This window comes from Macaca nemestrina, chromosome 11 (genome assembly GCF_043159975.1).
Source record: "Macaca nemestrina isolate mMacNem1 chromosome 11, mMacNem.hap1, whole genome shotgun sequence".
NCBI classification, from domain to species: Eukaryota; Metazoa; Chordata; class Mammalia; order Primates; family Cercopithecidae; genus Macaca; species Macaca nemestrina.
This window is the reverse complement of record NC_092135.1, coordinates 20,481,645-20,504,441: the sequence shown is the minus strand read 5'-3', so window position 1 is coordinate 20,504,441 and position 22,797 is coordinate 20,481,645. Positions and strand designations below refer to the sequence as shown.

Sequence of the window (22,797 nt, the reverse complement as noted above, 5' to 3'; positions counted from 1 at the left end):
GCTTTCTTAAAATAGGTTTAATTAATAGAGCCTATAAATTGGTTTTGTATTTCAGCAAGAAAGCAGGAAGAATTCAATTTTATTCATCAGATACATAAAAAGACAAGGTAACCTAGTGGTTTAAGAAAAAAAGTATTTTTGCTGAAAAAAGAACTTCAATTGCAACAGAGATGTAGTATTAAGAATTCTAAATATCGGCCAGGCACGGTGGCTCATGCCTGTAATCCCAGCACTTTGGGAGGCTGAGGCGGATGGATCACCTGAGGTCAGGAGTTTGAGACCAGCTGGCCAAGATGGTGAAAACTCGTCTCTACTAAAAATACAAAAATTAGTTGGGTGTGGTGGCACGTGCCCATAATCCCAGCTACTCGGGAGGCTGAGGCATGAGAATCAGCTTGAACCCAGGAGGCAGAGGTTGCAGTAAGCCAAGATCACACCATGGCACTTCAGCCTGGGTGACAGAGTGAGACTCCATCTCAAAAGAAAAAAAGAATTCTAAATAGAAGGTGTGAAACCCAATAATTAGCGAGGGAAATTGGGGTCCTTGCTCTAGAATTTCTTTTTAAAGTATGAATAACTGTCTTCTAGAATAACTTCATGCAGCCCTATTCTTGAAATTCTGAAACTCTGTGATCATGTTTAAGACGTGAAATTCAGTATATCAGAAAACCAGTTTACTAATCCTTACCTAATCCTTATCCATGTTTATTTTTAGAGAATGCAGTGTTTGAAATTTCTGCAAATCTGAAAATGACTTTATTAACAGTTTTTCATTGTTATCTTGAAAGCATATGAGCATTTTGTAAACATTGAGCAATGTTACTTCTAAAATAAGAACAATCTGATTTTCTTATCTATTATTTTAGCATTAGAAAGAAAAAATAAAATGGAATCAACATGATTGTATTTTTACTTGATATTAATTTTATTTAATATTCTCCATCTTTATTTAAACCAAACCACATCTTTTTACAAAAGTACTTAGCTGCCGTATACATTTTTACTACTCTGCTTTCTTATGTTTCTTATGTCCACTTTACAGAATGCATCTTCTTAAGAAGTTATAGGCCAGGGCCCGGTGGCTCACGCCTGTAGTCCCAGCACTTTGGGAGGCCGAGGCGGGCAGATCACCTGAGGTTGGGAGTTCAAGACCAGCCTGACCAATATGGAGAAATCCTGTCTCTATTAAAACTACAAAATTAGCTGGATGTGGTGGCGCATGCCTGTAATCCCAGCTACTGGGGAGGCTGAGGCAGGAGAATCACTTGAACCCAGGAGGTGGAGGTTGCAGTGAGCCGAGATTGCACGACTGCACTCCAACCTGGGCAACAAGAGCGAGACTCTGTCTCACATACAAAAAAAAAAAAAGAAGAAAGTATAATTGTTTGATTTATGCTGTTAGCAGAGGGCTTTGTTTTCACCCACAGCTTATCATTGGTTTCTATAATTTTGAAAATGTGACTGACTTACCTCTGTGTTGATGTTTTTAAATGAACATGTTGGAATCTTTGATAATTTTCTTTTTATATCTTTCTATAGAGAAAAGGAAAAATGATTCATGATTGCATTAATTTGTTCTGTTCATTATGCTATATTCCTAAACAATGTTATTTTTTCCCACATAGGAATTGAATACCAGCTTTGAAGAGTGGGAAAAAATAATGAGAACTCCAAATTCAGGTGCCATGGAGACAGTCATGGGGTTGATAACTCGCATGTTTAAACAAACTGCTATTGCCAAGGTACTCTTTGCTGGGCCATCATGTATTTGTCTTCATACAAATTATTCAATGTATTTTACTGTTTTTAATTAAGCAAGTTATTTATATATTGCAGAATTTCTTTGCTGTTGTTTAACTCTTTTTTTTTTTTTTTTTTTGAGTTGGGAGCCTCACTGTGTCACCCTGGCTGGAGTGCACTGGCATGATCTTGGCTCCCTGCAGTCTCCACCTCCCAGGTTCAAGCCATTCTCCTGCCTCAGTCTCCCAAGTAGTTGGGACTACAGGCACATGCCAACATGCCCAGCCTGTTTAACTCTTTTTTTATGGAAAAATTCAGACATATTCATATTCCAACCATATATTTATCTTTTCCAATATACAGGTATATTTTGATGCGAGAGGATACTATACATTATACTTTCTCATTTAAATTATATATATATATATATATTTTTTTTTTCCATCTTTTTCTTTCTTTTTTTTTCTAAAACAGAGCCTCACTCTGTTGCCCAGGCTGGAGTGCAGTGGCTCGATCTCAGCTCACTGCAACCTCCACCTCCGAGGTTCAAGCAATTCTCCTGCCTCAGCCTCCCAAGTAGCTGGGATTCCAGGCATGCTCCTCCACGCCTGGCAAATTTTTTTTTAATACTTTTAGCAGAGATGGGGTCCATCATGTTGGCCAGGCTGGTCTTGAACTCCTGACCTCAAGTGATCCACCCACCTTGGCTTCTCAAACTGCTGGGATTACAGTTAAAAGCCACAGTGCCCGACCTATATTCATCTTTATTATTAGTATTCCCATGGTTTTACTACATTATTACTGCAAATAATCTTTTTTTATTTGTCAGTCATCTTTCTTTGATATTCCATGTTCAGTGCCCTACAGAGGTAATTTTGCCACTTTCTGTTTGTCTAAAAGTGAAAAATATAGGATTTTAGAATTTAGTAAAATTAGTATAACTGTCAAGTAAACTTATCATATATTTGTGGTAGTTGTTTTTTTTACCACCATGGTAGAACCTGTAAATACTGACGAGTGTCACCCCTCTTGATTCTGAGATTTTTTTGTAACATAATTTTTTAAGATGAGGATTATTGAGGTATATTTACATAAAGTGAAATTTATCCTTTTAAAATGTACAGTTGGGCCAGACGTGGTAGTGTGCATGTAGTCCTAGTTACTTGGGAGGCTGAGGAGGGAAGATCGCTTAGCCCAGAAGATCTTAGCTACCATGAGCTATGATTGTGCCACTGCACTCCAGCTTTGGCAACAGAGCAAGACTCTGTCTCTAAAATAAAATAAAATAAAACAAAATGCAATACAATATAATACAATACAATAAAAATGTGTGGTTGGATGAGGCTTGACAAATGTGTATAGTTAAGTAACCACCAGTACCATGAAGATAGAGATATTTCTGTCATGCCAAAAAGTTCCCTCATGTACCTTCGTAGCATTTCCCCTCCACCCATCCCTATACCTTGGCAATCACAGATATGCTTTCTGTCACTATAGTTTTACATTTTCCAGAATGTCACAAAAATGGAACAATAGCATGTAGCCTTGTGTCTGGCTTCTTTCGCTTAGCATAAAGCTTTTGAGATTGATTCAGTTTGTTGTATATGTTATGACTTTTTCCTTTTTATTGCTTTCCTTACATCCTCCAATGTATGGGAACAAAACTTAAAAAAAATGTTTTTTGAGAGATAGAGTCTTGCTCTGTCACCCAGGCTGAAGTGCAGTGGCACAATCATAACTCACTGCAGTTTCAAACACCTGGGCTCTAGGGATCCTTCTGCCTCAGCCTCCCGAAGCACTGGGATTATAGGTATCAGCTACCTCATCTGGCCCCTAAAATGTTTTTCTTTTTAATTCCTTCACCAATTAATGGACATTTGGAATATTTTTGTTTTAGACTATTGTAAGTAAAAGTGATATAATCATTCACGTACAGGCCTTTATATAGTCATATATTTTCATTTTCCTTGAGTAAATACCTGGAAATAGAACTGGTAAGTCATAAGAAAAGTATAGATTCCACTTTATTAAAAAAACTGCCAAATTGTTTTTCAAAGTAGCTATATTATTTTGCATTTCTACTGACATTGTATGAGAGTTCCATTCGATATCTTTGTCAGCACTGGGTATTGCCATCTTTTTAATTTTAGCCATTCTTGTGGGCATGTAGTGGCATCCCATTGTGCTTTTAATTTTTCTTTTCCTGATGACTAATGGTGTTGACCATGTTTTTCGGTGCCTTTTGTCTATTCATTTTCTTTTGTGAAGTATCTGTTCATATTGAGTCCATATTTATATGGGGTAATAAGAACTCTTTATTTTGGAAACAAGTTCTCTAATATACATATCTTTTACAAATATGTCCTCCAAGTCTATGGATTTGATTTCTGTTTTATTAACATTGTCTTTCAGAGAACACAAGTTTAAAATTTGGAACCAACCTAGTATATCAATTTTTTTCTTTTTTTTTTTTCTTTTTTTTTTTTTGTATTGTGAGTCCTAAGAAATTTTTGCCTAAGTTCACAAAGATATTCTCTTATATTTTCTTCTAAAAACGCCATAGATTTAGGTTATCAGTCATGTGCTACTTAATCAAATTTCAGTCAACAAAACAGCACATATACAACGCTGGTCTCATAAGATTATAATAGAACATATATAGAAACAATAAATGGCACTTAACGTTGCATTGCAGATCAAGTAGAAGAAATAATTGGTATTCAGTAATGGTGCCAGGTCCTTTGGTTTTTCATATGAGAAAAATATATAAATAAAAATACATATACCAGATAGGTTTGTGTAAGTACACTCTGTGATGTTCTCACAATGACAACATTACCTAACAATGCATTTCTGAGAACATACCCCATAGCTAAGTGATAGATGACTTAGATGTAGATCTATAAACTATTATTTTGTAGCATATAATTCTTTTATGCTACAAAAATAAAAAAATCAGAACCTCTACCTTTATTTTGTAGCATATTATATGCTACATATAATACTACATAGAATATGTATAATATGTATACTACATATTATATGCTACATATAATATGCTACAAAATAAAGGCAGACGTTCCGATTTTTTTGTTTTGATTTGTCGTTTTACATATGGATTTTCAATTTCAAGTGACTGTTACAACATTCATTAGAACACAAAAGACTATTTTGCCCTCCTTAAATTTCCTTGGCACCTTCATCAAAAATAAATTGGCAACATATGTGTAGGTCTGTATGTGAACTCTATTCTCATTTATTGGTCTATTCATCAGCTTTATATACAATGACTTGATTACTGTAGCTTTATAATAAGTCTTGAAGGCCAGGTCCAGTGGCTCACGCCTATAATCCCAGCACTTTGGGAGGCCGAGGCAGGTGGATCACTTGAGGTCAGGAGTTTGAGACCAGTCTGACTAACATGGCAAAACCCCGTCTCTACTAAAAATACAAAAATTAGCTGGGCATGGTGGTGCACACTTGTAATCCCAGCTACTCAGGAGGCTGAGACAGGAGAATTGCTTGAACCCAGGAGGCAGAGGTTGCAGTGAGCCAAGATCATGGCACTGCACTCCAACCTGGTCAACAGAGCAAGACTCCATCTCAAAAAAATAAATAAACCTTGAAATTATACATTGTTTACCTTACTATATTCCTTTTCAATATTGTTTTGCCTTTTGTACGTCCTTTGCTTTTCTATATGAATTTTAGAATCAGCATTTTAAGTGTATACAATTTTGTTGGAATTGTGTTGGATCTGTTGACTAATTTGGAAGAATTTACTTCTGAATAATATTTAGTCTTCTAGTCCCTGAAAAGAGTATCGTTCACCTTTAATTTATCACCACAACGTTCTCTAGTTTTTTGAATACATTCTGTTAGATTTATCCATAGGTATTTTGTGTCCTTTTATGCTCCTGTAAATGGCATTTTTTAATGTAAATTTCCAAGTTTCTGTTGCTAAGTATAGAATTATTATTGATTTTCATATAACCTTTTATTATATGACCTTGCTGAACTCCTTCTATTAGTTATTGTGGATTTTTGGTTAATTATAGAAGATAGAAGATCATTTTGCCTGCACATAAAGACTTTTATTTCTTCCTTGTAATATGTATGCCTTTTATTTATTTGTTTTGCCTATTACGTTGAAGGAAGACTAGTACAATTTTGGATAGAAATGATAGGACTGAACCGCCTTACCTTGTAGCCAGTCTTAGGGGGAAGGCATTTAGTCTTTCACCATTAAATATGATGTTATTGCGGCCGGGCACGGTGGCTCATGCCTGTAATCCCAGCACTTTGGGAGGCTGAGGCGGGCGGATCATAAGGTCAGGAGATCGCGACCATCCTGGCTAACACGGTGAAACTCCGTCTCTACTAAAAAATACAAAAAATTAGCCGGGCATGGTGGCAGGCGCCTGTAAACCCAGCCACACGGGAGGCTGAGGCAGGAGAATGGCATGAACCCGGGAGGCGGAGCTTGCAGTGAGGCGACATCGCGCCACTGCACTCCAGCCTGGGCGACAGAGCAAGACTTGTCTCAAAAAAAATAAGAAATAAAAATAAAAAATGATATTATTACTAAGGTTTTCATAGATGACTTTTCTTATGTAGAGGAAACGTCCTTCTTTTTCTGGTTTGTTTAAAGAAGAGATGGAACATATGAACTTTTTTTCCTTTGGTGGAGAAGGGGAAGAAGAGGTGGTTATTATAAAAGTGGATATGAAGAAAATAGCTAAAGTTCTAACACTGCTGTAAGTGAAAGAACTAGGCTTTTATGAATGTTCACCCAGGCGTGGTGGCTCACATCTCTAATCCCAGCACTTTGGGAAGCCGAGGTGGGAGGGTCCCTTAAGCTTAGGAGTTCAAGATCAGGCTGGGTAACTAACGGAGGAAGACCTTGTCTCTATTCTATAAAAAACAAACAAAAAAAGAACAAAATTTTTTCAGAAACAAAATTTAAAGAAAAAAGAAAGAAAGTTCACAATAAAAGGGGTCCTGACACAGGGGAGTTTATACCCTCTCACTAGCTTTATTTTCACTGGCATCTACCAGGTGCTAGCTGGGAGTCCTGAGAACATATCCGTTAGAGGAGCACAAGTTCAAAACTGCCTGTTTTCAATACCCCTTTCTTACACTAAACAAAAGCCTTAAGCCATTGTGGAAGAGGCAGAGTACCCCCTCCTCCAACTTCAAAGCCTGGTCTGCGATGGACTGCTTCTGGTGGTGGGATAGGGACAAATGCTGCCTACCCCTGGGGAGTGGGCAGGAAACCCTGTTGGACTCAGGACCCTGCACTGATATAAGGCAGAGATCTGTTACTGCCAGGGGAGAGGCAGAGACCGCTTTAGCACCACCTGCAGTTACAAGACATAGTTTTGTTAGCGGTGAGGGGCAGGAACACCAAGAAAGTCCCACCCCCAAGGCTCAGCTGCAGCAAAAAATTTGTCTTATGCTGAGTTGGTACCAGGAGACTTGAAAGGTCCTCCAACCCCCACTAAGAACTTAACACTGAGAAACCTTCAAGATCAGTCTACCACTGGGAAAGAGAGATACCCCTCTATAATACAGGCATGCAGGACTACTGAAAGCTGAGTGTGGCAGGAACACTTAGCAAAACCCTTGACACACAGTATTACAAGGTAGAAGTATCCCATTGCTGGGGGAATTTGAGGTTCATGGTGCTCCAGAGGTAAATGTAACAAGAGAACCTAAACAGAACTCAGTGCTGACTATATTCACTCAGTCCCCTCCCCCACCATATTATCACCACAAAGGAAGAAGCATGCTCAATTCTGGATGTAACTGTCATTTCCTCACTCTGTACTGTCCTTCTACACATAACTCCTAGCATTCAATAGAAATTGCAAAATAACAAAAAAGACATTTAAAAAAACAACCATTGCCAAGAGATAAAGCAACTGATAAAGCCAGATGCAGAAATGACCCACATTGTAGAACTATTAGACAAGGGCTTTAAAATAGCTCTGAATAATATGTTAAAGAATCAAATTTTAAAGATAAACAATATGCATGAAAAGATGGAGAATTTTAGAATTAGTATGAAAATTATAAGACAGTAAAATGGAAATACTAGAAATAGAAAACACAGTATCAGTTATAAGCCAATAGTAGAGATAAAATATAATCATAAAAAATCTGGCCGGGTGTGGTGGCTCACACCTGTAATCCTAGTGCTTCAGGAAGCTGAGGCAGGCAGATGGCTCAAGCCCAGGAATTCGAGACCAGACTGAGCAACAAGGCAAAAACCCGTCTCTACTGAAAATACAAAAATTAGCTGAGTGTGGTGGTACATGTCTGTGGTACCACTACTCAGGAGGCTGAGGTGGGAGAATCACTTGAGCCCAGGAGGCAGAAGTTACAATGAGCTGTGATCATGCCACTGCACTCTAGCCTGGACAACAGAGTGAGTGAGACCCTGTCTCAAAAATTAAAAAATAAATAAAATAAAATAAAATTCATTCATTAAAACATTTGGCCGGCACAGTGGCTCACGCCTGTAATGCCAGCAGTTTGAGAGGTTGAGGTGGGAGGATTACTTGAGGCCAGGAGTTAAGAGACCAGCCTGGCCAACATGGTGAGACCCCATCTCTACTAATAAATACAAAATCAGCTGGGCCCAGTGACTGATGCCTGTAATGCCAGCACTTTTGGAGACCAAGATGGGAGGATCATTTGAGGTCAGGAGTTCGAGACCAGCCTGACCAACATGGCGAAACCCATCTCTACCAGAAATACAAACAATTAGCCAGGTGTGGTGGTGCTTGCTTATAATCACAGCTACTCGGGAGGCTGAGGCAGGAGAATTGCTTGAACCCAGGAAGCGGATATTGCAGTGAGCCAAGATTGTGCCACTGCATTCCAGCCTGGGTGACAGAGTAAGACTCTGTCTTTAAAAAAAAAACAAAAAACAAACAAACAAAAAAAAAAAACCAGGTGCGGTGGCTCACGCCTGTAATCCCAGCACTTTGGGAGGTCAAGACGGGCAGATCACGAGATCAGGAGATCAAGACCATCCTGGCTAACACGGTGAAACCCTGTCTCCACTAAAAATGCAAAAGAAAAATTAGCCGGGTGTGGTGGTGGATGCCTGTAGTCCCATCTTCTCGGGAGGCTGAGGCAGGAGAATGGCATGAACCCGGGAGGCAGAGCTTGCAGTGAGCTGAGATCGTGCCACTGCACTCCAGCCTGGGCAACAGAGCGAGACTCCATCTCAAAAAAAAAAAAAAAAATGTCAGATATAAAAAAAGGATAAAAAGGGACAAGGAAAGCCTATGGAATACGATAAAGTGTCCAAATACTTAAATTTGGGATATTCCAGAAGGAGAAGAGATGGACAAAGGCATAGAAAAATTATTTAATTATATAATAGTTTAAAACTTACCAAGTCTAGCAAGAGCTTTAGACATCCAGATACAGGAAGCTCAAAGACTTATCAAATAGATACAACCTGAAAAGGTCTGCAAGGCACATTGTTGTCAAAAGTCAAAGACAAAGGGAGAATTATAAAAGCAGCAAGAGAAAAACATCAAATCACATATAAGAGAATGCTCAACAGAGTAAAAGCAGATTTCTCAAAAGAAACCTTACAGGCAAGGAGACACTGGGATAATATATTCAATTTGCTGAAAGGAAGAGGAAAAAAGCTTTCAGCCAAAAATACTATACCCAACAAAGCTGTCCTTCAAAAGTAGAGGAGAAATAAAATATTTCTCAGACAAGGAAAAACTGAAGGAATTTATCATCACTAGAACAGCCCTATAAGAAAAGCTTAACGAGGCCGGGCACGGTGGCTCAAGCCTGTAATCCCAGCACTTTGGGAGGCCGAGACAGGTGGATCACGAGGTCAGGAGATCAAGACCATCCTGGTGAACACGGTGAAACCCCGTCTCTACTAAAAAATACAAAAAACTAGCCGGGTGATGTGGCGGGCGCCTGTAGTCCCAGCTACTCGGGAGGCTGAGGCAGGAGAATGGCGTGAACCCGGGAGGTGGAGCTTGCAGTGAGCTGAGATCCGGCCACTGCACTCCAGCCTGGGCGACAGAGCGAGACTCCGTCTCCAAAAAAAAAAAAAAAAAAAGAAAAGCTTAACGGAGCCCTACACCTGGAAAAAATTAATTACATCCACCATCATGAAAACACATGAAAGTACAAAACTCATTGGTAGGGCAGATACGCAAATGAGGAAAAGAAAGGACTTAAATGTTACTACTGCAGAAAGCCACCAAACCATAAGAGAGAAAGAAAGGAACAAATATAGAAAACAACGATGAAACAATTAACAAAACGGCAGGAATAAGTCCTCACATATAAAACATAACGTTAAATGTTAATGGGTTGAATTCTTCACTTTAAAGATACAGGCTGGCTGAATGGATTTTTTTAAAACAACATCGCCCAATTGTATGCTGCCTATAAGAAATTCACTTCATCTGTAAAGACATATATAGACTGAAAGCAAAGAGATGGAAAAAGATGTTCCACACAAAGAGAAACCTAAAGTGAGCAGGAATAGCTATACTTATCAGGAAAAGCAAGCCTTATGTCAAATAGTAAAAGGGGCCAGGCACAGTGGCTCACACCTGTAATCCCAGCGCTTTGGGAGGCCAAGGCAGGTGGATCATATGAGGTCAGGAGTTTGAGACCAACCTGCAAACATGGTGAAACCCCGTCTCTACTAAAACTATAAACATTAGCTGGGCACGGTGGCACACACCTGTAATCCCAGCTACTTGGGAGGCTGAGGCAGGAGAATTGCTTGAACCCAGGGAGGTGGAGGTTGCAGTGAGCGCCGAGATCGCACCACTGTACTCCAGCCTGGGCGACAGAGGGAGACCCCATCTCAAAAAAAAAAAAGAAACTTGAAACTGATTGTTTTAAAAGAATAAAACTTGTAAAACTTAAAAATAGAGAAGAAACTAATTTACCCATGTCAGCAGTAAAATAGAATAAAAAGACTGTCACTACAGACCCTATAGGCATTAAAAAGATAAGAGAATATCATTAACAACTTTATGTCAAGAAAGCCAACAAAATTTATATGAATATATAGATTCCATAAATATCACAGCTGACTCAAAAAGAAATTAAAAACCTGAATAACCCTGTATCAACTAGAAAAGTTCAATTCATAGTAAAAATCATCCTATAATGAAAATTTGAGGCCTCAATGGTTTCATTGCTATATTCCATTGAATAATGTAAAAAGTAAAACCAATTCTAAAAATTTCTTAGAAAACCAAAAAGAAAGAAATACCTCCCAACTAATTTTATAAATTCAGGATTACTCTGATACCAAGACCAGACAAACACATAATAAGAAAACTATAGGTCAGTGTTCTTAATGAATTTGAAAGTCCTTAACAAAATATTAGCAAATTAAATCCACCAGTATGTAAAAAAGTATACCAGCAATACAAAGTTTGACAGTGAATTAATCAATCACTGTAAATCATCACATGAACAATATAAAAATTAAAAACCATATGATTATCTCAATATAAACATTTGACAAAATTCAATATCCATTCATGACAAAACCTGTCAACAAATCAGGAATAGAAAGGAACTTCTTTGGCCAGGTGCGGTGGCTCACGCCTATAATCCCAGCACTTTGGGAAGCTGAGGCGGGCGGATCACCTGAGGTCGGGAGTTTGAGACCAGCCTGACCAACATGGAAAAACCCTGTCTTTACTAAAAGTACAAAACTGGCCGGGCATGGTGGCACATGCCTAAATCCCAGCTACTAAGGAGACTGAGGCAGGAGAATCGCTTGAACCTGGGAGGCGGAGGTTGCAGTGAGCCGATATTGTGCCATTGCACTCTAGCCTGGGCAACAAGAGAGAAACTGCGTCTCAAAAAAAAAAAAAAGAAAGAAAGAAAGGAACTTCCTTATCCTAATAAAAGGCAATTATGAAAACTTACATTTAACATCATACTTAATGTAGAAAGACTGATGCTCTTTCTCTAAGATCAGGAACAAGACGAGAGAGCCTTTCCTCATCACTTCTCTTTAACATTGTTCTGGTTCTAGTCTTAGCTGTGCATTAAGGCTAGACAAAGAAATACAAGGTATACATATTGAAAAGCGGTAAGTAAAATTGTCCATATTCACAGGCAGCATTATCCACATACAAAATCGAAGAGTGATTTTATCAAAGTCACAGAATTCATGTTCAACATATAAAAATCATTTCTAGTTCCATATATCAGCAATAACAATTGGAAACTGAAATTTTAAAAATATGATTTGAAATAGCATCCAAAATCATGAACTAATTTAGAATAAAGTCAACAAAAATATGTACTGAAAACTACAAAGCATTGTTTAGAGCAAGTAAAGCAAACTTAAATAAACAACAGATAGATTATGTTCATGAATCAGAAGATTCAATATTGTTAAGATGTCGGTTCTCTGTAAATTTTTATATTCAATGCAGTGTTAATCAAAATCCTTGTAGTCTTTCTTGTATAAATTGACACACTAAATATAAATTTTTTGTGGCAATACAAAGGACTTACTATAGCCAAAACAATTTTGAACGAGTCATACTACATTATATAAATACTTAATAAGAAGTTAAATTAATGAATCAGAAAAGAGAGTCCAGAAGTAGAACCTCACATAGATTGTCAGTTGATCTGTTAAGAAAGAAGACAAGATAACTCAATGGGAAATTATAGTTTTCAATAATGGATAGTAAGACAATAGGATATCCATAAGGAAAAAAAGAAGTCTTGAACATTATTTCACACCAGACATAAAAATTAACTTGAAATGAGTCATAGAATTAAATATGAGAGCTAAAATTATAAAATTCTTAGGAGCATACATATGTAAAAATATTCCCAACTTTTGGGGAGGACAGTGTTTTATTTAGGATACAGAAAGTACAAACTTTAAAGAAAAAATTAAGATTAAAAACTTGAACACATGGTGGTAAAAAAAAAAGTATGTCGTATGAAAGACACTGTTCGGAAAATGAAAATGCAAAACATAGATTGGAAGAAAATATTTTCAATATATTCTCCTTGTTTCATTTTCCCATGTCTTAATTTTCAGTTTGATCGTAATTTTTTGTTAGATCAGTGTTCATTGTTTACAGTATAATAACTCTGTTAAACATCTCACTGGTGAGCTATAATTAAATTTTTTTCTTTGACAACTATTGTTTTTCCTAGAGTTAATAACTCTCTTGTTTTTTGCTTGTTTGCTTACTTAATTTTCTTTGTATATGATACTGAATACAGAATGCTTGCTTAAGGAAAAAGAACATATATGAGAACCTTTTAGATCATTTCTTGTCTGTGGTTAAAAAACCCTGGTTGGGGCCGGGTGCGGTGGCTCCTGCCTGTAATCCCAGCACTTTGGGAGGCCAAGGCAGGCAGATCACAAGGTCAGGAGTTCGAGACCAGCCTGGCCAGCATGGTGAAAGCCCCCATCTCTACTAAAAATACAAAAATTAGCTGGGCATGGTGGCGTGTGCCTGTAATCCCAGGTACTCGGGAGGTTGAGGCAGGAGAATCACTTGAACTCAGGAGGTGGAGGTTGCAGTAAGCTAAGATGGTGCCACTGCACTCCAACCTGGTTGACAGAGTGAGACTCCATCTCAAACAAACAAACAAAAAACCCTGGTTTGAAGTCAGAAGTGTTGACAATCAATAGGAATCTGGCATCTAATTCCTAGGATTCTTGAAGGAAAAGAAAAGAGAAGAAAAGTAGTTGTCCATAAATTAGGTCATGTTCCCAAAGATTAATGGCAGCAGCAGGCCAGTCCTTGTCTCACCAGTTCCCTAGAGTTTTTAGTCATTTCATTCCTTCTCTAATAGAACTTCTGTCGTCAACCACCTATGGAAATTGGAACTGTGTATTTCTATTCCTGAGCTACAGCCAGAAATAATTAATTCAAGCTATGACCAAATTGGAATTCTTAATACATTTTCCCCAGAAATATTACTGATATTTAGTAGAGTCTATAGTAACTGTGAATAATACAGTTTACCTACATTATAGATTAAATAGGCTTTGCAGGAGGTAGCTAGTTATCAACTACATTTAATATTGATTCTGTGAAAAAAATTAGTTTCAGAGTTCTCCCAAACCAGTTTGTAAATGAACTTGAAATACCACAGATTATGATTTGATTATTATATTGTACGTATACCAGCGTTGGTGCTTCCTTTCTTTGATTAAATGTTTTCCTATTAATTCAATACATATTTATTGATTGCCTACTATGTAGCAAGGTGCTAGGGAGGTATGGTGAACACAGTGTCTTCCTCTCAAGGAACTTGCAATCTGTTGGGGAAGACCATGAAATAAATGTTCAACTACAGTAGAGTATATTTAGTGCTTCAAAAACAGGATGCTTATGAAAGTACATGAGAGAAAATACCTGGCCCAGTCTTGAGGGTGCAAGAAAGACATCCCAAGGAATGAACAAATGAGATTTAGCCTGCCAGAGGGAGAGAGTAAAATAGGAAGGAGATGGGCTGGTGGAATGTATTTCAGGCGATTGAAACAGTTTGTGGAAACTCACAGAATAACCAGGAAAGACATATTCAGGGAACCAAAAGTAGGTCAACATGCCTGAAGCATAGTCCTAGAGAGGAGTTCTCCAGCCTGGGCAACATAGTGAGACCGCACCTCTACAAAAAATTAAACATGGCCAGGTGCAGTGGCTCAAGCCTATAATCCCAGCACTTTGGGAGGCCTAAGTGGGCAGATCACTTGAGGTCAAGAGTTCGAGATGAACCTGGCCAACATGGTGAAACTCCATCTCTACTAAAAATACAAAAATTAGCTGGGCATGGTGGTGCGTGCCTATAATCCCAGATACTCGGGAAGCTGGGGCAGGAGCATTGCTTGAACCCAGGAGGTGGAGGTTGCAGTGAGCTGAGATGGTATCACTTCACTCCAGCCTGGGCAACAAGAGTGAAACTCGTTGTCTCAAAAAAATATATATTAAACATATTAATTGGGCATGGTGGCATGTGCCTTTACTCCCAGCCACTTGAGAGGCTGAGTTGGAAGGATCACTTAAACCCAGGAGGTCAAGGCTGCAGTGAGCCATGGTCATGCCACTGCATTCTAGCCTGGGTGACAGAGCAAGATACTGTCTCAAAAAGAGGAATTCTGACTGAGATTAGGCTGGAGGTCAATGAGAGCTGTAACTACATTATGAAAGTCACAGTTCATAATTTGTAATTTATTCTAAAGGTTCTCAGCAGTCAGGTACAGTGACCTGGAGTAAAATAATCAAATTTGGGCTTTAGAGGAATAACTGTAGCTGTGTGGAGAATGTATTGGAAGCAATAACTAATAGGCAGAGAATCCACTTAGGATGCTCACTGATAATCTAGATGAACAATGCTGGTGATCTATACCAAGGTAGTGGCTGTATCATATCTTAACTGGGAAAGGAATAATTCAAGATAGATTAAGGCAGTGCAATCAGTAGACATTGGTGATTGACTGAGTGTGGAGGTGAGGGAAAAGGTCAAATCTAGATTTCTTGCTTGATCAACTGGGTTGATATTTCTGCCATTCATCAAAATTGTGAAAAAATAGGAGATACATTTTGTGCCCAGACCCCCATTAAGCATGATCTGTGCCAAACACAACAAGGTGCAGGCTGTTAGATAGTAAAAATTTTCTTTGTACTCTGTAGCATCATTTTAGAAATACTTTTGTTTTCTATGAATCGTTTGAAAAATTATGTTGAGGAATTTGAAGATAATTTAAAACCACCTGATGATGGATTTTTTTTTAATCTTGATAAGAATAAGAAGGAAAAATTTAAAGAGAATAATGAGTTTTCAAGTAAATAGATTGGTGTAAATATGCAGCTACTTATAGGATATGCTATTTTAAGGGCATATACTTAATTATTGCTTACAGTAAAATGAATTCCTCATTATTCGTGGTGTTTAATTTTTAAAAGGCTATAATTCCATAATAAATACATAAATGTATGAAGTATGAAATCTTGTTCTTGCCAAACTGAAGAAATGAATGCTTTCTCTATTCTTTTTTTTAAACACTGTTCACTAATTGTGGTTAGAGAGCATTGGGCCTAGAGAGTATTGGGTCATCTTTCCTCTTCCTTTGCTCTAGACGGAGATATGCCTAAAGCCTTCCAAACAAATGGGTCTCTATCTATCCTAATTTTATAGATCTTCAAGATAAAAGATTTCTTTCTCTGCTGTAATCTTTTCTTTGCCTCATAACATACACACTGTTCTAGGCAGACAAGAGGAAAGTACAGGGCTTCAAATTAGGTCATATCAGCAAATTAGGTCATATTGTTAATAAATTTTAATATGTACAGTGCTACGCTACAGAATTATGGTATTGGCATGTATTATTTATGTACTATATAAACATTTATGCTAGTCTACCTTTTGAAGTACTTCTTAGGAGGACAGAGTATATTTTAAGTATGTTTATTATCTCCTTAGTGGTGTTATTAGATTATCAAGGTTTCTTTCTCAGGTAGTTCTTAATGAAAACAAATAATGGTAATGATAAATAGTAAATAATGATGATAGGGAGGGCTTCCAGTGGAAATGGGAAAGGGCCACAAGGAGAAGGAAACTTCCAGCTGAACTCTAATAATTTCGACCAAGTACAAATTTTCCTAGGCAGAAACCTGGGGAGGGGGATGGTGTTCGAGGGGGATGGTGCTCAAGCAGAATGGGAAGTGCAGATACAAGCACCCAAGCAGCTGTAGGCAGAGCAGGGGAGGCTTGTAGCCTGGGGCAAGAGCTGCCTGGATGTAAACTCTGTGTTGTTGGTGGAGCACAATGGGAGTGAGACTGGCCTTGCTGGCTGCCTGGGAGCTGAATGAGGCCTGTCACTGCAGGCGTTCCCCCACTTCCCTGGAGACCTGTATGACACAGCAGAGGCAGCCATAATCTCCCTAGGAACATAAGTCCGTTAGCCTGAGAACCACGCTCCCAGCCCCTAGGGTGGATGCAGCAGACCCAGCCCAAGGAGAGTCTGAGCTCAGACACAACTAACCCTGCCACCTGATGGTCTTCTCTACCCGCCCCGGTAACAGAAGACAAAAGACATAATCTCTTAGAATCTATGTAGTCCTGCCCATCTCCGGAGAAAGTGGAATACTTATCCAGGACTTCAGGACAAGCTTGTATGCCCCCTATACTGCTGCAGCTGATGTTCTCTTGAAAGCGCCCCCTACTGGCTGTCGGCCAGCCAATCAAGCCATTACAGCCACTCAGAACAACCCTGCTCCAGAAAAGGAGGAAAGAACAGCTAATTCCACTGCCTGTAACATCCTGGCTAACCAGAGGTCCTGAGTCTGTCCATGTGACAAATTCACTGCTAGCACAATCAGCATTCAGGAAAACCAGTGCACTAAACAAAACTACAACCAAGGACCCTCACAGAGTCCATTTCACTGCCTTACTACCTTCACCAGAGCAGGTGATGGTATGCACAGCTGAGAGACCTGAAGACCGATCACATCACAGGACTCTTTGCAGACACTTCCCAGTACCAGCCCGGAGGCCAGTAGCTCTGCTGGGGTGGCTAGACGCATGAGAGCAATAACAATCACTGCAGTCTGGCTCTCAGAAAGCCCCATCTCTAGGGGAAGGGGACGAGCACCACATCAAGGGATCACCCTGTGGGACAAAAGAATCTGAACAGCAACCCTTGAGCCCCAGATGTTTCCTCTGACATGGTCTATCCAAATGAGAAGGAACCAGAAAAACAATTCTGGTAATATGACAAAGCAAGGTTCTTTAACATCCCTAAAAAATCACACTAACTCACCAGCAATGGATCCAAACTAAGAAGAAATCTGAAGTGCCAGAAAAAGAATTCAGAGGTCAATTATTAAGTTCCTCAAGGAGGCATCAGAGAAAGGTAAAAACCGACTTACATAATATTTTGTTGTTGTTGAGACAGAGTTTCACTCTGTCACCCAGGCTGGGTGCAGTGGTACGATCTTGGCTCACTGCACCCTCTGCCTCCTGGGTTTAAGCAATTATCATGCCTCAGCCTCCCCAGTAGCTGGGACAACAGGCGCGCACCACCACACGCAGCTAATTTTTGTATTTTTAGTAGAGATAGGGTTTCACCATGTTGGCCAGGCTGATCTCGACTCCTGACCTCAGATTATGCACCCACCTCAGCTCCCCAAAGGGCTAGGATTACAGGCATGGGCCACCAAGCCCAGCCAATAAATTTTAAAAACAATGCAGGATATGGACAAAAAAGTCTCCAGAGAAATAGATATCATAAAGAAAAGACAATCATAACTTCTGGAAATGAAAGAAACACTTAGAGAAATATAAAATACACTGTAAACTTACAACAATATAATTGAACAAGTAGAATAAAGAACTTCAGAGATTGAAGACAAGGCTTTCAAATTAATGCAATCTGACAAAGACAAAGAAAAAAGAATTTTTAAAAATGAACAAAGCCTCCAAGAAGTTTGGGATTACGTTAAATGACCAAACCTAAGAATAATTAAGAATAGCCAGGTGCTATGACTCATGCCTATAATCCCAGCACTTTGGGAAGCCGAGGGGAGTGGATCACTTGAGGTCAGGAGTTCAAGACGAGCCTGGCCAACATGGTGAGACCCTGTCTCTACTAAACATACAAAAATTAGCTAGGTGTGGTGGCGCACGCCAGTAATACTAGCTACTTGGGAGACTGAAGCTGGAGAATTGCTTGAATCCAGAAGGCAGAGGTTGCCTTGAGCCGAGATCATGCCACTGCACTCCACCCTGGGTGACAGAGTGAGACTCCATCTTAAAAAAAAAAAAAGAAGACGAAGAAGAATTAAGAATAATTGATGTTCCTGGGCCAGGTGCGGTGGCTCACACCTGTATTCCCAGCACTTTGGGAGGCCGAGGCAGGTGGATCACCTGAGGTCATGAGTCCAAGCGCAGCCTGGCCAGCATGGTGAAACCCCATCTCTACTAAAAATACAAAAAATTATCCGGGTGCAGTGGTATGCACCTGTAATCCCAGCTACTCGGGAGGCTGAGGCATGAGAATGGCTTGAACCTGGGGGGCAGAGGTTGCAGTGAGCCAAGAACACACCACTACACTCCAGCCTGGGTGACAGAATAATTGTTCCCTAGGAAGAAGAAAAGTCTAAAAGTTTGGAAAACTTATTTCAGGGAATAATCAAGGAAACCATCCCTGACCTTGTTAGAGATCTAGACATCCAAATATAAGAAATTCAAAGAACACCCAGGAAATTCATCGCAAAAAGATCGTGAAACTAAATCTTGAATCAAATCCTTGAAATACACCAAAACAGAACCTCCTTAAAGCATAAATCTCACAGGGCCTATAAAACAATGACACAATGGGAGGGGGAAGAAAAAAAAACCAAAAAACCAAACCCAAGGTATTCAGGCAACAACTAGCACTCTTAATAGAATAGTACCTCACATCTCAATACTGACATTGACTGTAAATGGCCTAAATGCTGCACTTAAATGATACAGAATGGCAGAATGAGTAAGAATTCATCAGGCTGGGCACGGTGGCTCACGCCTGTAATCCCAGCACTTTGGGAGGCCAAGGCAGGCAGATCATGAGGTCAGGAGATCAAGACCATCGTGGCTAACACGGTGAAACCCCGTCTCTACTAAAAATAAAAATTAAAAAAAAAATTAACCCGGTGTGGTGGTGGCCACCTGTAGTCCCAGCTACTCTGGAGGCTGAAGCAGAAGAATGGTGTGAACCCGGGAGGTGGAGCTTACAGTGAGCCGAGATTGCACCACTGCACTCCAGCCTGGGCGACACAGCAAGATAGTCTCAAAAAAAAAAAAAAAAAGAATTCATCAACCAAGTCTCTGCTGTCTTCAGGAGACTCACCTAACACATAAGGATTCACATAAACTTAAGGTAAAGGGGTGTAAAAAGATAGTCCATGTAAATGGACACCAAAAGTGAGCAGGAGTAGCTATCTTTATATCAGAAAAAAAACAGACTTTAAAGCAACAACAGTTAAAAGAGACAAAGAGGGACATTATATAATGATGAAAGGACTAGTCCAACAGGAAGATACCACAATCCTAAATACATATGCACCTAACACTGCAGCTCCCAAACTTTTGAAACAATTACTGCTAGACCTAAGAAATTAGATAGACTGCAACACAATAGAGGGGGACTTCAGTACTCCACTGACAGCACTAGACAGGTCATCAAGACAGAAAGTCAACAAAGAAACAGTGGATTTAAACTATACCTTAGAATAAATGGACATAACAGATAGGTACATAACATTCTGCAGTTGTACCCTAGAACAAAAGGACTTAACAGATATTTAGAAAACATTCTACCCAACAGCTGCAGAATATACATTATATTCATCAGCATAGTAACATTCTCTAAGATAGACCATATGATAGGCCACAAAACAAGCCTTAATAAATTTCACAAAGTCGAATGTTTTTGTTTTTGAGACGGGGTCTTGCTCTGTTGCCCACGCTGGAGTGCAGTGGCACAGTCTCGACTCACCACAACCTCCGCCTCTTGGGTTCAAGTGATTTTCCTGCCTTAGCCTCCTGTGAAGCTGAGATTACAGGCATGCTCCGCCACTCCCAGCTAATTTTTGTATTTTTAGTAGAGACGGGGTCTCACTATATTGGCTAGACTGATCTTGACCTTCAGGCCCCAAGTGATCCACCTGACTTGGCCTCCCAAAATGCTACGATTACAGGCATAAGCCACCAAACCCAGCCAAAAAATCAAAGTATATCAAGTACTCTCTCAGACCACAGTGGAATAAAATTATAAATCAACTCCAGGGCTGGGCATAGTGACTCATGCCTGTAATCCCAGCACTGTGGGATACTGAGGTGGGTAGATCATAAGTTCGGGAGTTCAAGACCGGCCTGGCCAACATGGCAAAACCCCATCTCTACTAAAACTACAAAAATTAGCCAGGAGCAGTGGCAGGCACCTATAATCCCAGCTGCTCAGGAGGCTGAGGCAGGAGAATCGCTTGAACCTGGGCGGCAGAGGTTGCAGTGAGCTGAGATTGCGCCACTACACTTCAGCCCGGGCAATAGAGTGAGACTCCATCTTAAAAACTAAAAAAGAAATCAACTACAAAGAAACCCTCAAAACCATGCAGATATATGAAAATTAAATAGTCTGTTCCTGAATGATCACTGAGTCAACAATAAAATCAAGATTGAAATTTACAAATTCCTTGAACTGAATGATAATAGTGACACAACCTATCAAAACCTCTAGGATACAGCAAAAACAGTGCTAAGAGGAAAGATCATAGCATTAAATGTCTGCATCAAAAACTCTGAAAAAGCACTAATAAGACAATCTAAGGTCATAGCTAAAGAAACTAGAAAAACAAGAACAAACCAGACCCAAACCCAGCAGAAGAAAAGAAATAAAAGAGCAGAAGTAAATGAAATTGAAACAACACACACACAAACAAGTTCTTTAAAAATATAAATCAAGTTGATAGACCATTAGTGAGGCTAACCAAGAAAAGAGAGAAGATCCAAGTAGGCTCAATTAGAAATGAAACAGAAGATACTACAACCGATACCACAGAAATACAAATGATTATTCATGGCTGCTGTTAACACCTTTATGTGCACAAACTAGAAAACCTAGAAGACATGGATAAATTCCTGGAATTACACAACCCTCCTAGATTAAACCAGGAAGAAATAGAGACTCTGAACAGACCCATAACAAGCGGCAACATTGAAATTTAAAAATCATTTAAAAATTGCCAACAAAAAAAAGTTCAGGACCAGATGGATTCACAACTGAATTCTATCAGACTTCCAAAGAATTGGTACCAATCCTATTGAAACTATTCCAAAAGACAAAGCAGGAATCCTCCCTAAATCATTCTACGAAAGCAGTATCACCCTAACACCAAAACCAGGAAAGGATATAACAAAAAATGAAAACTACAGACCAGTATTTCTAATGAACACAGATGCAAAAATCCTCAACAAAATACTAGCTAACCCAAATCCAACAGTATATCAAAAAGATAATCCACCATGATCAAGTGGGTTTCATATTGGGGATGCTGGGATGGCTTAACACGCACAGGCCAATAAATGTTATACATCACATAAATAGAATTAAAAACAAAAATTACCTGATCATCTCGATAGATGCAGAAAAGACATTTGACAAAATCCAGCATCCTTTCGTGATTAAAACCCTCAGAAAATCGTCATAGAGGGAACATATTTTAAGATAATAAAAGCCATCTATGACAAACCCACAGCCAACATTATACTGAATGGGGAAAAGTTGAAAGCATTCCCCCTGTGAACTGAAACAAGGCAAGGATGCCCACTTTGACCACTTATATTCAACATAGTACTGAAAGTCCTAGCCAGAGCAGTCGGACAAGAGAAAGAAATAAAGGGCATCTATGTCAGTAAAGAGAAAGTCAAACTGTCATGGTTCACCAGTGATATGATCGTATACCCAGAAAACCCTAAAGACTCATCCAGAGAGCTCCTAGATCTGATAAATGAATTCAGTAAAGTTTCAGGATACAAAATCAATGTACACAAATCAGTAGCACTGCTATACACTAACAGTGACCAAGCCAAGAATCAAGTCAAGAACTGAAGCCCTTTTGCAGTAGCTGCAAAAAAAAAAAAAAAAAAAAAGAGGAAAGAAATATACCTAACCAAGGACCCGAAAGACCTCTACGAGGAAAACTACAAAACACTGCTGAAGGAAATCACAGACAACACAAACAAATGGAAACACGTCAACACATCCCATGCTTGTGGATGGATAGAATCAATATTGTGAAAATAATCATATGGCCAAAAACAATCAACAAATTCAATGCAATTCCCATTGAAATAACCATCATCATTCCTCACAGAACTAGAAAAAACAATCCTAAAATTCATATGAAACCAAAAACTCGTAGCCAAAGCAGGACTAAGCAAAAAGAACAAATCCAGAGGCATCACATTACATGACTTTGAACTGTACAATAAGGTTGTAGTCACCAAAACAGC

The 22,797-nt window shown here is 39.2% G+C and overlaps 1 protein-coding gene across 17 annotated transcripts in view; it reads left to right on the top strand.

The window, feature by feature from the left end:
- Nucleotides 1-22,797, top strand: part of LOC105492641 (zinc finger RANBP2-type containing 3) — a 294,136-nt gene that overhangs the window by 189,864 nt on the left and 81,475 nt on the right. For all 17 annotated transcript variants that reach the window (XM_071072653.1, XM_071072657.1, XM_071072652.1 and 14 more), the window contains one exon: nt 1,626-1,742. In XM_071072653.1, coding sequence (XP_070928754.1) covers nt 1,626-1,742 — 117 coding nt within the window. The remainder of the gene's footprint in view (nt 1-1,625; nt 1,743-22,797) is intronic.